This window comes from Tribolium castaneum, chromosome 8 (genome assembly GCF_031307605.1).
Source record: "Tribolium castaneum strain GA2 chromosome 8, icTriCast1.1, whole genome shotgun sequence".
NCBI lineage: Eukaryota > Metazoa > Arthropoda > Insecta > Coleoptera > Tenebrionidae > Tribolium > Tribolium castaneum.
In genome coordinates this window covers 15578216-15600318 of record NC_087401.1, presented here as the reverse complement: position 1 = coordinate 15600318, position 22103 = coordinate 15578216, and the positions used below count along the sequence as shown (strand labels likewise).

Sequence of the window (22103 nt, the reverse complement as noted above, 5' to 3'; positions counted from 1 at the left end):
TCACAACAACGAACACGGATGGGGAACTTTTAATTGTCCGTTGTGAAGAGGTGTCCGCTAATGGGAGGTGGAAATTTTAATATAGGGTTTTGTTAAAAAATTTCCGTTGTAAAGAACTGTCCGTTGTTTGGAGTTGTCCGTTAAGGGAGGTTTCACCATTTTCTTTACCAAACTCGTAAAACTAAAACAGCATAATACAAAAACAGGCTTTTAACTTATTAGATGTTTTTACAATTTTTTTAAGCAATTGTTGAATTTTAAGTTAGTTTTGACAATTTTTTCCTGTCGTTATTTTTCAATTCTGCTCTTTATTGCCCAATTAGCTTTATCTAAAGCTGGTCAGTCCGGCCCTGGGGCGCGTTTAATTCACCCCATCGTGAGTCATCATATGTAGGTCACCCTCATCGAGGGGGTGTCGTGTTTTTTTCTCCCGTCCGGTGTGTGGAGGAAATGGGCGTGGAAAGAATCGCGTGCGTGAAAAAATCCACGATAAAAAATGCATCTCATTTGTCGGTTAAATACGGGGTGGAGCCGCTAATATAACGAACAAATAAGCAGAAAGATGTGCGATAACGGTGTGAAAATTTCCCAAAGCGTGAAGATCGCAAGATTGCGGAAAAAATGGTGGAGAGCAAAATCGCGACAGGATGCGCTTTTTTTCTTCCAGCAAGAAAGTTGGCTGCGTACATATTTTGTTTTAATATTCATTAAGAATATTGCAAGAAATTAGAACGGATACAATGTTATTATAGACGGTGCTGTTCAATGAACTTTTTGCCGCTCTTTTTCCTTTTTCACCGTGTGAAACTGTTTGAAAGTAAAACTCTGAACGCGCCGACTTTAGCGCAATTTTCTTCACACTTTGGTCACATTTGCGCGAAAAATACGGCAAATTGCTGTTATTTAAAGAGAAAGTTTCGGTATTGTTGCCATAAACAGGACATAAAATGACAATTAACGTGATTTCTTTGACGCAAATGTCACCAGGTTCAAGCCAAATCAATAGAAAAAAAAACAGAAAGGTCGGGAAAAAATCACCGAAAAAACTGTTTGATCGTTTTGGTGCCACAAAGCGTAAGAACCTGACTTAGGTCAGGCATCAATAATTCAGCTTATCAATTAAGTAATAATTTATCCGATTTTTTGTCTCTCCGGGACGTAACTGGATGTGTCCAAGGTTGCATAATACGTATCTATTAATTGCCATCATAATTGATTGATTACAAACAATATAATTACAAAAATATCTCAAACTCCGTGGAATTTTCTCAACCTTGTGAACAGTTACAGCCACCGAAATTTATTTCAATTTCGGTGAGGCATCAGGAAGTGAAAGTAAAAATGAAATACCAGTTGAAAAACTCGTAATTAAGCCCATGTCCCTGATTGAAAAAAATATAAGGCGCACATTTTCGCACAATTTAATGTTTAATTAGCGAGCGTTCGTTTTGCGACAAACCTCCCTTAAAAAATCGACTCAAATGAACTCAAAATGTGATAAAGAATGCATGATAATTACAACGAGTGCTCGGACCGAGTCGAACAACTCTGTCTTTTTTCACTGCTTTGCTAATTACGTGAAACGTAGCTCGGGGATTACGGACGAAATCTTAAATTAAAAACAAGCTAGATTGCTGTTAAAAGGTCTTTAATTTTTACAAACTGGGCGAGAGAGGATTGCGACGGCTTTTTTACGGAGTAATAAGGTTGCACGTTTGTTTTTAGACAATTTGGTTACACAGGGACGGATCCAGGCGCAGTTTTTTACACAAACTATTATTAATTCCCGATTTTAATTAAATCTAGTTTGGAGTTTTGGTCCCAGCCTTCTCGATTTCTTTTATTCTGACTTTTTTTCACGTTTTTTTGCTGTTTTTTTTTCTTGTTTACATTTTTCTTCGCTTTTTGTTTGATAATTGAGAAATAAAGAACACTAGAAATAAATTAAATAAAAAATAAATAAATAAATAAAAAATAATAAAAGAAACAGACTTATCACTAGATACATTGCTAGAGTTGATATGAATGATGTTTCTGTAGAAATTATGAAAACAATAATATTTATCTAACGATAAATTGTTCTAGAAACCGAGAATCTATCTAATAAAATGGTCTATGGTTGTTTTGTTCCCAATTTTTGTATTTTTTTGTTTTTTTTTTCTCAAGTCTTTTACAGTTTTTTTCTTATTTACATTTTTCTTCGCTTTTTGTTTGATATTTGAGAAACAAAGAACACCAGACATAAATTTGTCGCACTTGAAATCAGTAAAAAACATAAGAAAAAAAAAAGAATAAAAAAACAGACTTATCACTAGATACATTTTATCGGTTTGATAATTGCTAGAGTTGATATAACTGATGTTTCTGTAGAAATTATCATAACGATAACATTTATCTAACGATAAATTGTTCTAGAAACCGAGAATCTATCAAATAAAATGAACTATGGTTGTTTTGTTCCCAAATTTTTGTAATTTTTTTTCTATTTTTTTTCTCAAGTCTTTCGCTTTCTTTTTCTTATTTACATTTTTCTTCTCTTTTTGTTTGATATTTGAGAAATAAAGAACACCAGAAATAAATTCGTAGCACTTGAAATCAGTAAAAAGCATAAGAAAAAAAATAAAAGAACAGACTTATCACTAGATACATTTTATCGGTTTGGTAATTGCTAGAGTTGATATAACTGATGTTTCTGTGGAAATTATCAAAACGATAACATCTATCTAACGATAAATTGTTCTAGAAACCGAGAATCTATCTAATAAAATGGTCTATGGTTGTTTTGTTCCCAATTTTTGTATTTTTTTTTCTATTTTTTTTTCACAAGTCTTTTACAGTTTTTTTCTTATTTACATTGTTCTTCTCTTTTTTTTGATATTTGGGAAATAAAGAACACCAACAATAAATTCGTCGCACTTGAAATCAGTAAAAAACATAAGAAAAAAAATAAAAGAAACAGACTTATCACTAGATACATTTTATCGGTTTGATAATTGCTAGAGTTGATATGACTGATGTTTCTGTAGAAATTATGAAAACGATAACATTTATCTAACGATAAATTATTCTAGAACCCGAAAATCTATCAAATAAAATAAAGTATAGTGGTTTTGTTCCTAACTTTTGTATTTTTTTTTGTTTTTTTTCTCAAGTCTTTTACAATTTTTTTCTTATTTACATTTTTCTTCTCTTTTTGTTTGATATTTGGGAAATAAAGAACACCAGAAATAAATTCGTAGCACTTGAAATCAGTAAAATACATAAGAAAAAAAAAAAGAATAAAAGAAACAGACTTACTACTAGATACATTTTATCGGTTTGATAATTGCTAGAGTTGATATAACTGATGTTTCTGTAGAAATTATGAAAACGATAACATTTATCTAACGATAAATTGTTCTAGAAACCGAGAATCTATCAAATAAAATGAACTATAGTTGATTTGTTCCCATTTTTTGTTTTTTTTTTTGTTTTTTTTTCTCAAGTCTTTTACAGTTTTTTTCTTATTTACGTTTTTCTTCTCTTTTTGTTTGATATTTGAGAAATAATGAACACCAGACATAAATTCGTCGCACTTGAAATCAGTGAAAAGCATAAGAAAAAAAAAGTATAAAAGAAATAGACTTATCACTAGATACATTTTATCAGTTTGATAATTGCTAGAGTTGATATAACTGATGTTTTTGTAGAAATTATGAAAACGATAACATTTATCTAACGATAAATTGTTCTAGAAACCGAGAATCTATCAAATAAAATGAACTATAGTTGATTTGTTCCCATTTTTTGTATTTTTTTTTGTTTTTTTTTTCTCAAGTCTTTTATAGTTTTTTTCTTATTTACATTCTTCTTCTCTTTTTCTTTGATATTTGGGAAATAAAGAACACCAACAATAAATTCGTCGTACTTGAAATCAGTAAAAAACATAAGAAAAAAAATAAAAGAAACAGACTTATCACTAGATACATTTTATCGGTTTGATAATTGCTAGAGTTGATATGACTGATGTTTTTGTAGAAATTATGAAAACAATAACATTTATCTAACGATAAATTGTTCTAGAAACCGAGAATCTATCTAATAAAAAGAACTATGGTTGTTTTGTTTCCAATTTTTGTATTTTTTTTCTATTTTTTTTTCTCAAGTCTTTTACAATTTTTTTCTTATTTACATTTTTCTTCTCTTTTTGTTTAATATTAGATAAACAAAGAACTCCAGAAATAAATTCGTCGCACTTGAAATCAGTAAAAAACAAGAAAAAAAAAGAATAAAAGAAACAGACTTATCACTAGATACATTTTATCAGTTTGATAATTGCTAGAGTTGATGTGACTGATGTTTTTGTAGAAATTATCAAAATGATAACATTTATCTAACGGTAAATTGTTCTAGAAAAAGAGAATCTATCAAATAAAATGAACTATAGTTGATTAGTTCCCAATTTTTGTATTTTTTTTTGTTTTTTTTTTCTCAAGTCTTTTACAGTTCTTTTCTTATTTACATTTTGCTTCTCTTTTTCTTTGATATTTGAGAAATAATGAACACCAACAATAAATTCGTCGCACTTGAAATCAGTAAAAAACATAAGAAAAAAAAAGAAACAGACTTATCACTAGATACATTTTATCGGTTTGATAATTGCTAGAGTTGATATAAATGATGTTTTTGTAGAAATTATGAAAACGATAACATTTATCTAACGATAAATTGTTCTAGAAACCGAGAATCTATCTAATAAAAGGAACTATGGTTGTTTTGTTTCCAATTTTTGTATTTTTTTTCTATTTATTTTTCTCAAGTCTTTTACAATTTTTCTCTTATTTACAATTTTCTTCTCTTTTTGTTTAATATTAGATAAACAAAGAACTCCAGAAATAAATTCGTCGCACTTGAAATCAGTAAAAAACAAGAAAAAAAAAAGAATAAAAGAAACAGACTTATCACTAGATACATTTTATCAGTTTGATAATTGCTAGAGTTGATGTGACTGATGTTTTTGTAGAAATTATCAAAATGATAACATTTATCTAACGGTAAATTGTTCTAGAAACCGAGAATCTATCTAATAAAATGAACTATGATTGTTTTGTTCCCAATTTTTTAAATTTTTTTGTTTTTTTTTCTCAAGTCTTTTACAGTTTTTTTTATTTACGTTTTTCTTCTCTTTTTGTTTGATATTTAAGAAATAAAGAACACCAGAAACAGAATAAAAGAAACAAAAACAAAATAGAATGACTTATTATTAAATAAATTTTATCTCTATTTCTCTTATTCTGTTTTTTTTGCCTCAAGTCTTTTACTATTCTTTTTTTATTCACATTTTTTTTTCTCTTTTTCTTTGATATTTTAGAAATGAAGAACATCAGGAAACAGACATTAGAAATAAAATCGTGTCATTTGAAATAAAAAAAAAATTGAATAGAGACACAAGCCGAGGCGAAGCCGAGTTTTGTGCTCACGTTAGATAAAGTAAATTTTATTGCTCATTTCGAACAAAGAAAGTTAGTCGAACGTTAAAAATGTTGTCGCCCAACAATAACTATCCTTTTTGCGAAAAAAATCGCATCTCCTTACGTGTGGGAAGCCGTCTAGTGAGAGTCAGTCATCCCACCATCGTCCATCTCGTTCCAATCTTCAAAGAAAGGGAGTGGCGAACCTTGTTGAAAAAACCTTCTCCCAGTTCATTCACTTGATATTTATTGTAACCTTCCTAACCTATCTGTCGGCGCAGGTCCGTACTCGACGTAAAGTTCGATTCAAACCAAACCAAAAAAAAAAAAAATCTATCATTCTATCACTCAGATTTCGGTTTGGTCTGATCGAAATTTTCTGATTAACGCGCGCTTTTGTCAACAGTGTATTGGTCGTTTGCAGCAACATGCAGCTCTGATTGGTGGACCCAACGCCACTTCTTGTCCGCTTTGCCATAAGATGTTCTTAGGAGGAGAGGCGCTCATGGAGCACATGAAGCACACACACAAGGACCCCAATGCCTCGGGGGTTGCCAGTAAGTATCTAAGTTTGACTGTGGAGGAGGAGGAGGAGAGGGTGCCTAACTGCATGTGGAGGGTCACAGGCGGCGGGGCGACTCAAGCGAGCCCAGTTTTGAATTTCCCGCCAGGGGTCCCAACAATTTGTAAAACTCCAATAACATCTACACAAAAAATAAACAAAAAATCAAAATAAAATATTCAAAAATAAAATAGCCTGAAGAAAAAACTAGAAGAAAATAACAAAAAAAAAGAAATTCTGGAGAAAAACTAGATTGTTTTTTCAAATAAATAAATATTTAACAACTAAGAAGTAAATAAACAAAAATTGCAGTTTACGAGAACTAAAAAAACCTGAAGAAAAACAATAGGAAATAAAAATAGAAAAAAAATAATAGAAAATAAAGCTAGAATAAAATAACAAAAGCAAAAAAAATTCAAAAAAACACTAGAGATTAGAAAAAAATGCTTTATTTTCTTACGAATAATTGTTTTTTATACAGGGTTATTCACATAAGGCTCCGAACCTGATTAAATATAAAGTGAAATAAAAATTAAAATAAATAAATAAATAAAAATAAATAAAAAATTAGGAAACCATTGGAAATTTATAATTTGATTTTCAATTTTAGAATCTGGTCGCATGTGCTTTGTAAAATGTGTTTCTTGTAAAACAAAAGAAACCGTTAACAGCTCGCCTACGGCTCGCCTACTTAGTTTTATTGGGGATTAGTTTATGATTAATAAAAAAATTGGTTTTTAAATAAAGGAAAATTCCATTATTTAACAACTAAGAAGTAAATTGACAAAAAAATAAATAAACACAAAAATTTCACTTTACAAAAACTAAGAAAAAAACTGAAAAAAATAATAGAAAATAAAGCTAGAAAAAACTAACAAAAAGCAAAAGGAATTCTCGAAAAAAAAACTAGAGAATAAAAAATTTGCTTTATTTTATTGCAAAAATTGTTCATCGAAAGTTTTTCTTTAAGCATAATATACAAAAAAATAATTGTTTTTTATACAAAGTTATTCACATTTTAATTTTAAAATCTGGTCGCATGTGCTTTGTAAAATGTGTTTCTTGTAAAACAAAAGAAACTGTTAACAGCTCGTCTACGGCTCGCCTACTTAGTTTTATTGGGGATTAGTTTATGATTAATAAAAAAATTGGTTTTTAAATAATGGAAAATTCCATTATAACTAAGAAGTAAATTGACAAAAAAATAAATAAACACAAAAATTTCACTTTACAAAAACTAAGAAAAAAACTGAAAAAATAATAGAAAATGAAGCTAGAAAAAAATAACAAAAAGCAAAGGGAATTCTGGAAAAAAACTAGAGAATAAAAAATATGCTATATTTTATTGCAAAAATTGTTCACCGAAAGTTTTTCTTTAAGCATATTATACAAAAAAATAATTGTTTTTTATACAGAGTTATTCACATTTTAATTTTAAAATCTGGTCGCATGTGCTTTGTAAAATGTGTTTCTTGTAAAACAAAAGAAACCGTTAACAGCTCGCCTACGGCTCGCCTACTTAGTTTTATTGGGGATTAGTTTATGATTAATAAAAAAATTGGTTTTTACATAATGGAAAATTCCATTATTTAACTACTATGAAGTAAATACACAAAAAAAATAAACACAAAAATTCTGGAAAAAAAAAACTATAGAATAAAAAAATACTTTATTTTATTGCAAAAATTGTTCACCGAAAGTTTTTCTTTAAGCATATTATTACACAACGAATACTTATTTTTTATACAAGGTTAGTCACATTTTAGTTCTAAAATCTGGTCGCATGTGCTTTGTAAAATGATTACGTTTCTTGTAAAACAAATGAACCCGTTAACAGCTCGCCTACTTAGTTTTATTAGGTATTATTTTATGATTAACAAAAAATATAGGTTTTTTTAATTTTATTAAAATCCAGACTTGATAGACAAATGTGATATAAGTATATTAAGTAACAAAAAATATAGGTTTTTTGAGTTTCATTAAAATCCAGACTTGATAGACAAATGTGATATAAATATATTAAGCAGAAAATATATTCAGTATAAATTACCTCTCACCAAAAATGATTTTCAAGTATACAGGGCGGTTTCGAAATTGCAATACAAAATAAAAAAAATACAAAAAATACAAAATACAATTCAAAAAAAATTCAAACTTCTGTGTCTTTAAATGGAACACCCTAATTTTTTGCATTTTTAGATGAAGCTTTTAACAGTGATGTGTTTTATTTTATCGGTAAATGTCAAAAAAAATTTGAGATATTTACACATTTATTTTTCAAACACCGATTACGGAAAAACTATTTGAAAAAATACAACTATTTTAATGGAAGCTAATGTAAAATAAACCATTTTTTTTGTAAAAAACAAATAATTGTAAGATTTTTCCAAAATAGTATGGAAATTTATGAAGTTATTCATGGTTTTTTCAACTCGCTGGGACACCCTGTATGTAGATTTTTGGGCAAAATTGGCCTCGCTTTGGTCGTTTTCCCGAATAGTTCGATTGCGCTTTCCCCAACACCGCTTCAAAGTCCACCTTTGACTCGCGTTAATTTTTCCTTGGACGGGACGTTTCGTTATCTATCAACGTCAAGTCTCACTTAAAAATTGAATGGCTTGCGTTTTTCCCTCATCGTATCCTTGTTGTAAATCAGGATCGATTAGAAGAGGGGCTTAAAAGCATTTTTGTTCGCCGCTGTTTATTTTTTAATTGTATACTCATTAACTTTCTTTTTAAGCCATTGATACGAACAAGCGCGGATTTTTCCAACCCCCTCGCTCCTCGAACGACTTGTATCTAACTTTTCGATACGGCAAACATTTTATTAAGTTTCTTTTCACAAAGCTTTGTATCGCTTTGTTGAATCAAACTAAACTTTACGACTTGCTTGAAAAAATCCCGCGATTTTTTCTTAGCTAGGGGAAGTACCCGATCGAACTGTCACACAGTCACGTTACTAATCGAGATAATCTAGTGCTTGAGCGGTTCCCTGTCCTTGATTTAGTGCTGCTTTTGTTGGTGTTTGTGATGTAACAACTAGTTAGTAATTTTTGAGTAAAAAACGAAATAAATCGCTTTGATAAAGATCCTGGGGTTGCTTGGCTTGATCTTTTTTTCTCTCTCTGTTGACGTCATCGATCCTTATTTAGCGAAGAGAAGGACAGCGAATCATCCTTGTCCCGTTTGTGGAAAGCATTATGTGAATGAAGGATCCCTCAGGAAACATTTGGCGTGCCATCCCGAAACGTCACAATTGTCAAGTTCGTTGAGAATGTGGCCGTGTTCTGTTTGTCAAGCAGTTTTTACGCACGAATCAGGTATCACGTTTTTTGAATTTACCGCCAATTATAACCTCATCAGTGATGGCGCGCGCGCGCGATTTTCAAATTTCTCCAAAACTCTTGACAGTCAAAACCCAGCCAACTGATGAGGCTATAAACCCAAATTTTTCTATACTCTTGTCCTCGTTTGCTTTCTGTTCCGTGTCTCATCCTCACAGTTTTCACAAATTACTCAAATTTCATGCCGTATTTTTATTTGTGTTTTAGGTCTTCTCACGCACATGGAGCACATGAGGATGGACACCAAGCACCAGTTCGCCGCCCAATATGTGCTGTCACGCGCCGCCGCCGAAAGGAGAGAACGAGAGACTTTGCTGGCGGCCGTTTCCGCTTCCGCCTCCGGGAGCGGCCTTCTAGGCCTCACAGGAATGGCCGGGGCAGGTAAACACTCTGCGCTGTACTAAATGGCATGAGTTGTGATTTTTTATTCTTATATTCTTTATTTTTTATGTAACTTAAACAGGCTTCTATCTACAATAAATTATTACTCCGCCTTCGACTCTCTCTCTCTGTCTCTCTCTTTCCCTCTGGCTTCTTAACTGTCTATCGCATTTTAGAATAACCCTGTATAATACAGGTTCTTGCGTCTAAAGCCAACATTAGGAGTTCTAATAATTTTTAATAATTTTTTATTTGAAAATTTCTGTAAAACCATAATTAACTATCTCCCGCACGCGTATTTTAGAATAACCCTGTATAATACAGGCTGTTGCGTCTTTGAAATAGCGGGAGTTCTAATAATGATAGCCACCTGAAAATTTGTATACAACCATAATTCGTTAGGTCCTGACCTTTGAAAATATTTTCAATGTGGCGGAACTTCCGGTTATACCGGAAGTCGTTACTAACTTTCTTATTTTAAATGGAAAGTCATGTTTTTACTGCATTTTTAGATTAGTCGAGTTATTTTAAGGGTGTTTTTATCAGCGTTCCCTATACCTAAATTTAGCCGTTTTCGAAATATTTCGATTTTTTTGAAAATTTTTGAATTTGCATCGGTGACTTCAAAAATCAATAACTCTGCCGTTTTTTCAAATTTTGAAATGGTTTTTGACTTATTTGAAAGAGAAAGCTTAAATCTTTGCTTGGGTGTCTTCAAATTTCTAAAAAAAAGTTAGCAAATCCCAAATTTTTACGATTAAATTTGCATAACTTCATACCCATAACTCAAAATTTTCAAATAAAATGCCATAGTTTTTATTTGACTAAATAATATTTTCTATACTTGTCTTAATAGTTTTCAAGTTATACGAACTTTTAGTTGGCATTGAAAAATTCATAGCCATAATTTTTTCGCATCGGTTGCCATGGCAACGTGAGTACAGTATGAAAAATCAAAGTTTTCCAAACCTAAATTAAATGAATTTATTTTGTTTTAACGGAAAGAAAAGCAAAATTTTGAACAGAACTTAACATTTTTTCAATGAGAAATGTTTTTTTGACAAAATGGTTGTGAAGAGAATTTCCGGCAATGTCTAAAAAAACCAACATAACTTGAAAATTATCACACATAGGTATAGGGAATGCTAATACAGATCGTTGCAGAACTAAATTTTCTTCCACTTAGTGAAATAAAAATTGGGGCATTCTATTTGAAAAAATTGACTTACAGCTTGTAGAAGTTGTCCAAAAATATCGTCAAAATTTTGAATTTGTAAACTTTTTTTTCCAATTTTGAACACACTGAAGGAAAGATATAGACTTTATTTTTTGATTGTCCAAAAATTATTTCTATAACTCTAAAAATGGCTGAATTATCGATTTTTGAAGTAAAAGGTGCAAATCCAAAAATTTTCAAAAAACCTTAAATATTTCGAAAACGGCTAAATTTAGGTATAGAGAAAGCTAATAAAAATTTCCTTGAAATAACTCGAGTTATCGAAAAACGTAGTGAAATAAGAAAATTGATAGCGACTTCCGGTATAACCGGAAGTGCCGCCATGTTGATAATATTTTCTTGATCAGAACGTAACAGATTATGGTTGCATACAATTTTCCATATGACTGTCATTATTAGAAATATTGGAAATTCTATAATTTATTTTTCAAGATGGCGATACTTCCGGTTAAACCGGAAGCTTTCCGTATTTTTTCTTTTTTATATTTTATTTTCTTAATAACACCAGCTATAATTCTGCATGCACTTTCTGAGGTTGCAGTCCCCTTTCTCTCACTCCCTGGCTAACCTAACCTAACCTAACGTAGGTATGTTATCCGGTGTTTCCCCTAAACTCCCCTTTTGAGCAAAAAATTTATTTTTCAGCGAGCGGTAGCCCAATGTGTGCATCCCCCAGCGCTCACAGTGACAGTTCCTCAGGCAATGGCCGCCTTTCCTCTGCCGGTTCAGAAGCCGGCGGTCTTAACAACAACAACAACAATTGTACAACAAAACTGAACGAGATTTTACGGAGCAACAACGGTCTCCACCAACAGTACAACGTCGAAGAACAGTTTCATAATGCTAACAGAATGGCCGTCATTGCCAACATGGTGGGCCAAGGGGGGGTTCCCCCAGGACTCGGCTCCGACTCGTCGGCCGCTGCCAACATCGCCGCCGCCAATATTGCCAACCTTGCCATGCGCCTCGGCGTCACACAGGTATTCAAAAATTCATAACTCGTTTTTTACTTTTGATAAAAAATATATTTTAAATATTTGAAAGTAGTTGGCCATGTAAAAATTATTTCACATAAAAGGTGTGAATAATCTAGAAATTTTGTGAACGGTTATTAAAATAAAAAGTGAACTTACCAAATAAGCTATGTTAAAGTTTTTTTCAATTGAACAAATAATACGATTGTCGCTGATTTTAATTACATAAAAAATGTGCAAACAATTGAAAACGATGTGTCACTACCACTTGATGACACTTTTTTATAATTTAGTGAAGTATAATGAAGGTGGCGTTGATAATGTCATGTATTTTTTTACCACAGATGATTTGATTTTGGTGCTTGGATTGACGTTTTTTTGTAAAATAAAATTTTATTGACAGGCACTTAATTAAACACTTTTGTTTAATAAGAAAATAGAATGACAATGTAAACCAAATTATTTTGATGGCCTACTATGTTTTTTTAATATTTAAAAATAATGTATTACACAGACAGACATATCAAATCAGAAAAATAAGCTATTCAAAAATATCACAGCCGCCTATGACACCAATTAAAAAAAAACTTAAAAAAATTTTTTCATTTTTTTTTAATTTTCGAAAAAAATGGAAACAAAAAAATAAGAAAAATGAAAAAAATTTCAGGCCAATCAGGTGAATAACAGCAGCAACCCCTCAACGCCCCCCATCAACAATGACACTCTTTCCGCGTCCATGAACGCGATGAACGCCATGCGGGCGTCCATGGACAGCATAAGAAACATGGACGCGATGCGGTCGTCGGTCATGGACATGTCGTCGCCTCAGCAGTCCCAGCAGCAGCAGGACGCGCTCAGGATGCAGCAGCACGCCGAGGCGCTGCTGCGGTCGCAGGCCGAGGCGGCGCTCAGACTGGCCATGAGCCAGGCGCTGCCCCAGCTGAACCAGCACCAGCAGGACAACGGCAGCCCCCTGCGGCACAACGGTGGGTGACTGCAGTTTGTGCAAGTTTTCCGACTTATGCGGGAAATTTTAGGCAACTATCAGCCGCACCAAGGGCAGTCGTCGCAGCAGCTGAGTCCGGACCTGACCGAGGCCCTGCGGCTGCAGGAGCAGCGGCTGGAGCAGGCCCTGCGGCTGCACGGGAGCGACCCCCGGACTCTGGGCTTCTCCCTCAGCAGCCAGCAGCAGAACCAACAGCCATGAAACTTTAACTACTACTGAACGCAAAAGTACAATCGGCCGCCATCTTCCATTCAGCGGCCATCTTCCAGCACGGACGCCATATTCGAAAATGTGCCAAATTTTTGATGCGCTCAGTATACTACTAATGGCCAAGCCATTACTAAACGCACTTTACAAGTGCACCAACTACACAAATCAAGAGGAGAAATCATTTAAACAATGTATAGTAACTAAGTGTTGGAGATAAATACCTAAAGTAAGTGTTTTTAGGTAACGTTAAGTAAAGCAAATACTTAATGCATAACTATATTTAAGGATAAGCTGTAAATATAAAGATTGTTTTAGAAGAAGAAATTCGGAATGAATGATAGAGAATTTGTAATTATAAAGCGCGATGTAAGTACGAGGTTTTATTTACAAAAAATGCGAAAAGAATCAAATTTCACGAGGAAAAACTTTTTTTGCAAACTGTGATTTTAGTTATTTGGCCGGTTATAAACACGCTAGCAATAAATCGAGGAAAAATCAATTTGCAATTTTTACTGTGATTTTTTATTAATTAAAGATCGGAATTTATTATTTTGTTTTTTCTTTAAGTACAAAGGGGGCTCCAAGCCCCGAATTTATAATTTCTAGTGCGAAAGCGGAATGAATGAGACGACTGTGCGGAAATCATTTTTTTGTACCGAGTACTTAAATGGTTCAACTTTTCGGTTTCTCGTCGATATGTGGTTTTATCAGACTGTACATAATTTATACGTAAGGCCTGTACATAAGCAATCCGGCACGGTTCCGTCGCGGCGCGGGGACCGCGGGGCAAAACACAATTACAGTTTCCTGTAACCGAAACTACGAACCCCAAAACCACAACCATTATTTGCAAATCACTGTATTGATTGGCACGTGTCTCGGCCACGGAACCAAAATCACAAATTCGGAAATTACAGTTTCCTGTAATCCAAAATTTTTCAAAAATTGCGTTTTTACGCGGTGGTTTTGCCCCGCGGCCCCCGCTCCCCCCTCAGACCTTCACTAGATTTCCCATATAATACAATAGCCATATAGACAATAGTTTAAAAAATAAATCTACAATAGTGGCGGCGTTGCCGCGTCTCACATTTCCTAAAAAGTGACAAGACCGTTTCACGCCGTGAAACACCGCCAAAGTTGACACAGTCTCGGCGCGCCAGCGCCCTCTCCCACCGATATTGACAGTTAAAATACATACAAAAACTCTACAATAGCCCGGTTGCACTCAGTGCTACAACACTTTTGCCCATCCAAATAATTACTCGCGTAATTATTCCATCGTAAATTTTACAATAGCCCATTGTCGGACCCCGGTCCGCCCATCAAACTTTCTGTAAAAGCCCGCGGCGGCCATTGCCAAAATGGCCGCCTTATGTGTATTTTACATAAATATTAACGTCTAGTGCCCGAATGGACAAATATTTATTGTAAAATTACCAAAAAAATAAAAATTTTCTTTTGCAATAGCCCACAGTACATCAGTGCAAGAATTTTGCACAGTTTTTTCAAGTTTTAACCAGATTCAGTTCGATGATGCTTCAGTTCGGTGTTTAGTACGGCCCTGGGGGGCCCTTTCGAGGGGACCCAAAAACACATAGGCGCCCCCTCCCTCTCGCTGTTCAATACCACGCTTCGATAGTTAATAGAGAAAAAAAATACAATGGAAAAGCCCCGAAAGAGGGCCCCGACCAGGACCGGATCCTTAAATTTTCAGTTAAACAGCAATAGTCTAAACGCATAATGATTCTCTTATGCTATACAAAAAATTCGGTAACCACACTTCAGTTCGTGTTTGTTCGGTCGGGTCACGTGACGCAGTCACGTGACCCGAACGTTTTCATTTGTTTTACAATAATAATCAGATTTTACACACTCACACTTACACAGTGAACGGAAACAACTCTCGGTCCACACTCGAAATTGCGACATTTCGGCGCCATATTGACACACTCACACAATATAATCAAGTCGTCTAAAGTCACTTTTGGGAAAACGCACACTTTTCGGCCAACAAACGTCAAAAACCGGTCTAAAATTCCATTTAAAACCACATGAAAAAAATGCAAAAAAATGTTTCTATAGTTATTTCAATGTTAGTTGTGTTAACACAAGTTAATGTTAAGTTATTTTTCGTCGTATACGTATATATGATATAAGTTTCGCGGGCGCGCGCAGATGGCGCCCGCTTCGAGTCGCGGCCGTCTTTGCACTTTGCTATAGTTTATTAGCTAAATGTTTATTGTTGATTAGTTGAGGTGAGAAAATCGAGCTCAGGGCCGGCTCGAGGCGGGCGCCCCGCGCCCTTTATCCGAATCAATGTAACAATACGCCATTTCCGTTGCTTGTAACAAGGCCGAGTTGGCCATGCTTGGCCAAGTCGGCCCGTGTTGACTCAATGTTTTTTTCTCAATTTTTTCATAGTTGGTACTGTATATGTTACTACAACAGTTGTTTTCATAGTTTATGCTTTATTGTAATTTATTAAATGTTTGAATTTACGGAAAAACAAGGAAATGTAATATTTGATATTAATAACTTTTTTATATATTTTACTAACTCGCCGGACCACCGGACTTTATTTATATGTTACGTAACGTTAGGTAAGGAGTTATATACGTTATTATAATTTTATACAAGTTTTTGCCGCCATCTTTTTTATTATTTAAAAATTCGACTGCCATTTATATTTTTTAACTTATGCTTTTCGTAGAGTTTTTTAAGTTCCTATTACAATTTTTTCGGCTGTAGTCGCATTACAGTGAAAAATAAATCAGTTCAAGTGTGAATGCTGCGCGATTGATCGAAAATTCTCATTTTTTAGGTAACGAAATTCGATAACTTGAGGCATTACGTGCAAAATTACACCTCTTTTGTAACATATAGGCTAAACAAAATTTAATAAGATTGTGGTTTTAGGAGAAATTATGTTAACATGTTTTTATTCAACAAATTGATGTATGAACTGTACGTGTGAAATGTATCTTACTTACTGGAAATAGCAAATATTAAAAATAACAACCGTGTTTTATTCACCCCTTTTCATGGCCAACGAGGGACACGATTTTTTTGTATACTTAGTTGCATAACCACTCACATTTAAACAAATCGTTTTTTATTTAATTTTGGGGCACAAATGCCACGTAACATCACAGTACGTCAATAACGAGCAAATTTAATTTAATTACTAGTAAATTAACTTTGATTTATTAAATAAAATAAATTCATTGTAAAACATAGCAAGCTATGATTGTGGCTTTGTGACTAACTTCCGATCATTCGGCCATGTTCGCGTTTGCTCGTTCTAATTATCGTTTGAAAGTGAGTTAAATTTGTGAAAAACCGTCTCAAAGTGATAATAAAACGTGAAAAAGACTTTGCTGTGTTGGATTGGTGGAAAACAGACGATAATTCCATGTAAGTAAATGACTAGTTAAGATTTTTTGCGAAACAAGTGAGCATCGGAAACGCCAAGCGTCCGAGCTTTTTTAACGAGAAAAACGCATTTCCCCCGAAATTCCTGTCACAGAAATTAAAAATGGGGTAAAATAACATGAATATGAACGATAATTTTATATAATTCGGCGATAGTTTCGTGAAAACGTAAAATTTGTGTTTCGCCGTTCGTTTACGTTCGGCCGTCTTCGCCATTTCTCGTTTTTGAATTTCGGCGAAACGATTAAAACTCACGCAGGAAGAGAAATGTGACACATTTTATTGTTTTTCCAAGATACACATGCATTAACAGCATTAAATATCTTTCATAAATTAATTTTCACCACATGAACATTATTAAAATTTTTATTTATTAATTACAATACAGCAAGAAGCAAGCTATCATTGTAGCTAACTTCTGGTCATTCGGCCATGTTCGCGTTTGCTCGTTTTTAATTATCGTTTGAAAGTGAGTGAAATTTGTGAATAAGTGCCTCAAAGTGATAGTAAAACGTGAAAAAGGCTTTCCTGTGTTGGATTGATGGAAAACAGGCGATAATTCCATGTAAGTAAATGACTAGTGAAGATTTTTCGCGAAACAAGTGTGCATCGGAAACGCCAAGCGTCCGAGCTTTTTTAACGGGAAAAACGCATTTCCTCCCAATTTCCTGTCACAGAAATTAAAAACGGGGTAAAATAACATGAATGTGAACGATAATTTCATATAATTCGACGATAGTTTCGTGAAAACGTAAAATTTGTGTTTCGCCGTTCGTTTACGTTCGGCCGTCTTCGCCATGTCTCGTTTTTGAATTTCGGGGCAACGATTAAAACTCACGCAGGAAGAGAAATACAACATATTTCATTGTTTTTTCAAAATACACATGCACCAACAGAATTAAATATTTTTCATAAATTAATTTTCACCAAATGAACATTATTAAAATTTTTATTAATTAAAATAAATTAATTCTACAATATTGCAAGAAGCAAGCTATGATTGTAGCTAACTTCTGGTCATTCGGCCATGTTCGCGTTTGCTCGTTTTTAATTGTCGTTTGAAAGTGAGTGAAATTTGTGAATAAGTGCCTCAAAGTGATAATAAAACGTGAAAAAGACTTTCCTGTGTTGGATTGGTGGAAAACAGGCGATAATTCCATGTAAGTAAATGACTTGTTAAGATTTTTCGCGAAACAAGTGAGCATCGGAAACGCCAAGCGTCCGAGCGTTTTTAACGAGAAAAACGCATTTCCCCCCAATTTCCTTTTACAGAAATTGAAAACGGGCTAAAATAACATGAATGTGAACGATAATTTCATATAATTCGGCGATAGTTTCGTGAAAATGTAAAATTTGTGTTTCGCCGTTCGTTTTCGTTCGGCCGTCTTCGCCATGTCTCGTTTTTGAATTTCGGGGCAACGAATAAAACTCACGCAGGAAGAGAAATGCAACATATTTTATTGTTTTTCCAAAATACACATGCACTAACAGAATTAAATATCTTTCATAATATACATATTTTTGTGATTTTTATACATTTCGGCTTAACAAATATAACAATGCACGTTTCATCATTTCGACGAATTCACAAAATTCGCCAACTAAATGCTCAAAAATAGGTACAGTTTATTAAAAAAATGCAACAACAAAATTATATCCGATTGTAGAAATTAAATAAATGCGAAATAAAATTGTCACTAGTTCAAAGAAGGTGTCCCTAACTCGTTCCATCGAACTTCTATATTTGGCCACTTGGTTTGCAACACCGTCAACATGGGATTTGACTCACTGACGGCCCTCAAGTCCGACTCCAATAAAACGCATTCACCTATCCTGTACCGTATCTGGAAAAAAATTACTAAAAACTAATCAAAAAATTCAATCACACAACAGACTTGTCCGTCCAAATTACTCTGCGCCAGGCTATTGTAATGCACCAATGAAAACACATCGGGCATTGGATTATCCTCCTTGGGGAAAAACTCATCCATAAAACTATTTAACAGAATTATGCCTAAATTTTCCGGGTCCAGTTTTTTCCGCATGACTTCTACACTAATTTTTTCGGTAATAATTATTAACACACGAGTTTTACACAACTTACTACTCCTCTTCACTGACTAGATCAAGGGCTTGGAGCACATCTTGCAATAGAGACGAACTTATGAAGTTATTTCCGTCAGGATCGAAATGTTTAAACACTCGCTTCGCTTGGTCGGTTTTAGTTTCGGGGCTCACGAGCCGTCTTTCTGTACTAAATAATACTAAAAACTCGGTTTTATTTATTTTTTGTGTATAATGAAAGGCAAGGCACCTGTTAAGTGTGTGTCAGAGCCCAAAACCCAAACCGGATGAATCGGATTTTTGTAAAATGAACCCACCGTACAATACCTCAAGTGCTCCATTATTGTGATAAAACCGATCTGACTTTGCTTCTCCAAACCTTTCAGTTCTAAAAAAAGTAAATGGGAATTGCCGGGGCTATAGATTAGGAAAGGAAACGAAACGAGATACAAAATCGCCCCAAAAAAATCGGTTTAAATTAATTTAAATTCAACCAGTTCGCTGATTATTTGAAAAAAAAAACAGAAATGTTGACTTTTGCACGAACCCAGTTTTAGATTTAATAAAAATTACAATTTTAAAATGTAATTTTACTTTTTTACATTATAACTTTTTGATTTTTTTTAACTAAATTCAGGACTACACAGATAAATAGGAAATAAACAAATCACAGCTTTTTTGCACCGAAGACAATCCTAAAGTTGTATAAAAAGCAAAAACTTATCATTTTTGACGTAATTGAACACTTTTACACTAATTTTTAACAAAATTTTCGGACATAATTCCGTTTCTGACTAAAAAAATATACTAAAAAAGCAAAAAAATTTCATTTTCTTTAATTTGGTGCTAATACAAGTTGTTTTTTTTTATGATAAAAGTCTACGAAATAACTGTATTTTTAATTAAAAAATGCCCAAAACGACAACAATAAAACCACTTTAGAATTAAATTGATAATTTTTGACCTGATTCAGCAAAATCTCTGCAAAAATAATATTAATTTTGGCTTCACTAATGATTATTTGGCTTCTTTTTGACGAAATTTTGCACAATAATTGCGTTTCTAAGTGGAAAAAGTGCTACAACACCCGAAAAAAAGCACTATCTTTAACCTATTTGTGACAAAATTGAATTAAATTAAAACAATTGCGATTGTAACTGAAAAAAACACCCGAAAAAAGCAAAATAACTCCATTTTCGACCTATTTTCTTGTTTTTTTTGACTTATGTTTGAAGAAAGTGTTAAAATGCCGAAATAACTTAAAGAAAAACTGATTTTTCTGGCCGGTTTAGGAGAAACCCGAAAAAGTTTTTTGACAAAAACAACTAAAATTCTCAAAAAAAAAAAAACAAAAATAACACTAATTTTCTACTAATTTCAATGATTTTTCGGCTTTTTTGTGACAAAATCATGCAATGTAAATGCATTTTGACAGAAAAAACGTCCAAAAAATGACATTTTAGAGCAAAATTTTTGTTTTTTAAACTCGACCAACCAAAATATAACATTTTAAAACACTTAAAAAACACAATTTGTTATTAATTCCATAATCTCGGTGACTATTTTTAACAAATCCTCGCAAAGTAATTACATTTCGAGAAGACATTTAAGTATTTGTTGGAATATTTTTTTAACGAATTAAAAAAAAAAATGTGTCCTTTTCGATCTAAACTGATGATTTTTCGGTTTAAAATTTTGCAAATAAAATAAAATTTTCGTTCAATAACGTAGTTAAACGGTTAAAAACGGCAAAATGAAATCGTTTTAAAGATAATTTACTGCTTTTTCATCTTAATTGTGACAAAACCATGCAATATAAATGCGTTTTTGACTAAAAACGTCCAAAAAAAGGTATTTTTTTATTTTTTGACACAACTTGACAACATTTTTTACCTAATTTTATGTCAATTTCATAATCTTACTGATTATTTTTAATAAATCATCGCAACGTAATTGCGTTTTTCTACCAAAAAAATCTCCTGAAATAACATTGTCTGAGAATTATTAACAAAATTTCACGATGTAATTGAGTGTGTAGCCTAAAAAAGTAAAAATTAACTTTAATTAATTTTAAAAATAGCACGAGTACAAAAAGTTATAAGTGATAATTAATTTGAAGTTCCGCTTTATATTTCGAAAAATACAGAGAATACGGTTGAATAAACAAAAAAAATAGGAAAAAATCCGGGACATCACATTTTTATCTTCAACGGTTCTTAAAAAAATAATTTAAATTTTATTTGTACCTCGTTTCGTAATCCTAATAGAAAAAACTACGTTACCGACCGCCTGACACCTACTTAAACCCCCAACATCCTGCTCGTGGTCCCACACATAAGTCGTCGCACGTCCCGTTATCATAAGATTGATAAGACTTTGGCTGCCATAACCATAAGTGTCATCAATTAAAGGCTCTGAGGTGTCATTAGAATTATCCGATTGGACCTCTTCCAATCCCTGTAACAAATACGTTTGGTCGTGAGGTGCATAAAAAATTTTCTCTCCAACCGACCCGTGTCAAAATGACCGAATATAAAAATAACAAAATTCCGTATTGTGACTTCAAGTGGTTGATATTCTCAATGTAATACTTCCTAACCTCCTCCACGCCCTGAAACACGTGTATTCGGAGCCCCTCGTGAAAAACCGTCGATTCGGATTCGGTGTGCTGTTGTGACACAACCCCATTTTGCACCACTTGGTCACTTATTGTGTCACTCAAATACACTAAAAAATATTTGCGACCGGTGCACTGTTCCAATATCTCGCACAAGGCGTTGACGAGAAGATGCGTCTGCATGTCACTAGTGACGGCCATCTCCCGGAATGATAAATCCTTATATTTGAGTAACAAATTTTTCAAAATGAAGGCTTGAACCGGGGCGATGATGGCACAAGGGCCCCCTTCGGCCTGTTCCAAGGCCGTCGGTTCGCTTGCACTGAAATAGAAGCCTGCCTTTGGGGGTTAGTGGGAGGTGTGGGGTTTGTGGGGCGTACCTTGAGACCAACGGCGGAAAATGTCCGCCTTGATGTCGGTGCTCCACAACAGGCGTTTGATGTTGGAGAGGTCGCGCTGGTGGACCGACGGTGATGTCTCGGCCATTCTACGTCAAAAGAAAGGCGATTTTTGTGGTAGAGAACGCGGAAAGTGTGTGAGGTTAGGGTGAAGCGACATTGGGAACAAAACGCCATTGTGCCGCCAACATGACGCAACAAAAAACACCGATTTTTTTTTAGTTTTTACACGATTTATTGTTATTTGGGAACGTTTTTATGATATATTAGTGCACTTGACGGAATTGCTATTATTGCAAATGATGTTTTTATAACAAAATGATAATTTTTGCGTTAAATTTTTTGGTTGTTTGTTGGGTTGCCTGAAAAAAACCTAAAAATCGTAGTGCAAATTGGTTTGTTCGCGGCCCATTTTCTGTGTTATACCA

At 33.6% G+C, this 22103-nt stretch overlaps 2 protein-coding genes across 20 annotated transcripts in view; one reads left to right on the top strand and one right to left on the bottom strand.

Moving 5' to 3' along the window:
* LOC663587 (zinc finger protein 768) overlaps nucleotides 1-16182 on the top strand; it is a 107211-nt gene extending 91029 nt beyond the window's left edge. For 13 of the 18 annotated variants that reach the window (XM_015980883.2, XM_015980891.2, XM_064358327.1 and 10 more), the window contains 6 exons: nucleotides 5857-6007; nucleotides 9141-9332; nucleotides 9564-9737; nucleotides 11620-11954; nucleotides 12616-12934; nucleotides 12986-16182. In XM_015980883.2, the coding sequence (XP_015836369.1) occupies nucleotides 5857-6007; nucleotides 9141-9332; nucleotides 9564-9737; nucleotides 11620-11954; nucleotides 12616-12934; nucleotides 12986-13155 (1341 nt within the window). In that variant the 3' untranslated portion in view covers nucleotides 13156-16182. The remainder of the gene's footprint in view (nucleotides 1-5856; nucleotides 6008-9140; nucleotides 9333-9563; nucleotides 9738-11619; nucleotides 11955-12615; nucleotides 12935-12985) is intronic. The other 5 variants (XM_015980890.2, XM_015980886.2, XM_015980888.2 and 2 more) reach the window with 4 other exon arrangements.
* A 1850-nt stretch (nucleotides 16183-18032) lies between these two features.
* On the bottom strand, nucleotides 18033-21868 carry LOC663602 (uncharacterized protein). Of its 2 annotated transcripts, none has more exons than XM_969642.5 (7): nucleotides 21658-21868; nucleotides 21173-21612; nucleotides 20961-21117; nucleotides 18911-19048; nucleotides 18701-18860; nucleotides 18492-18651; nucleotides 18033-18440 (listed from the first exon to the last, which is right to left on the bottom strand). In XM_969642.5, exons 1-7 carry the CDS (start codon nucleotides 21761-21763, stop codon nucleotides 18294-18296), a joined length of 1308 nt encoding a protein of 435 aa, XP_974735.1. In that variant the 5' UTR covers nucleotides 21764-21868; the 3' UTR covers nucleotides 18033-18293. The 2 variants fall into 2 exon arrangements, with proteins under 2 accessions (XP_974735.1, XP_008194678.1); XM_008196456.3 differs by having other exon boundaries at nucleotides 21260-21612.
* Between the last annotated feature and the right edge of the window lie 235 nt (nucleotides 21869-22103).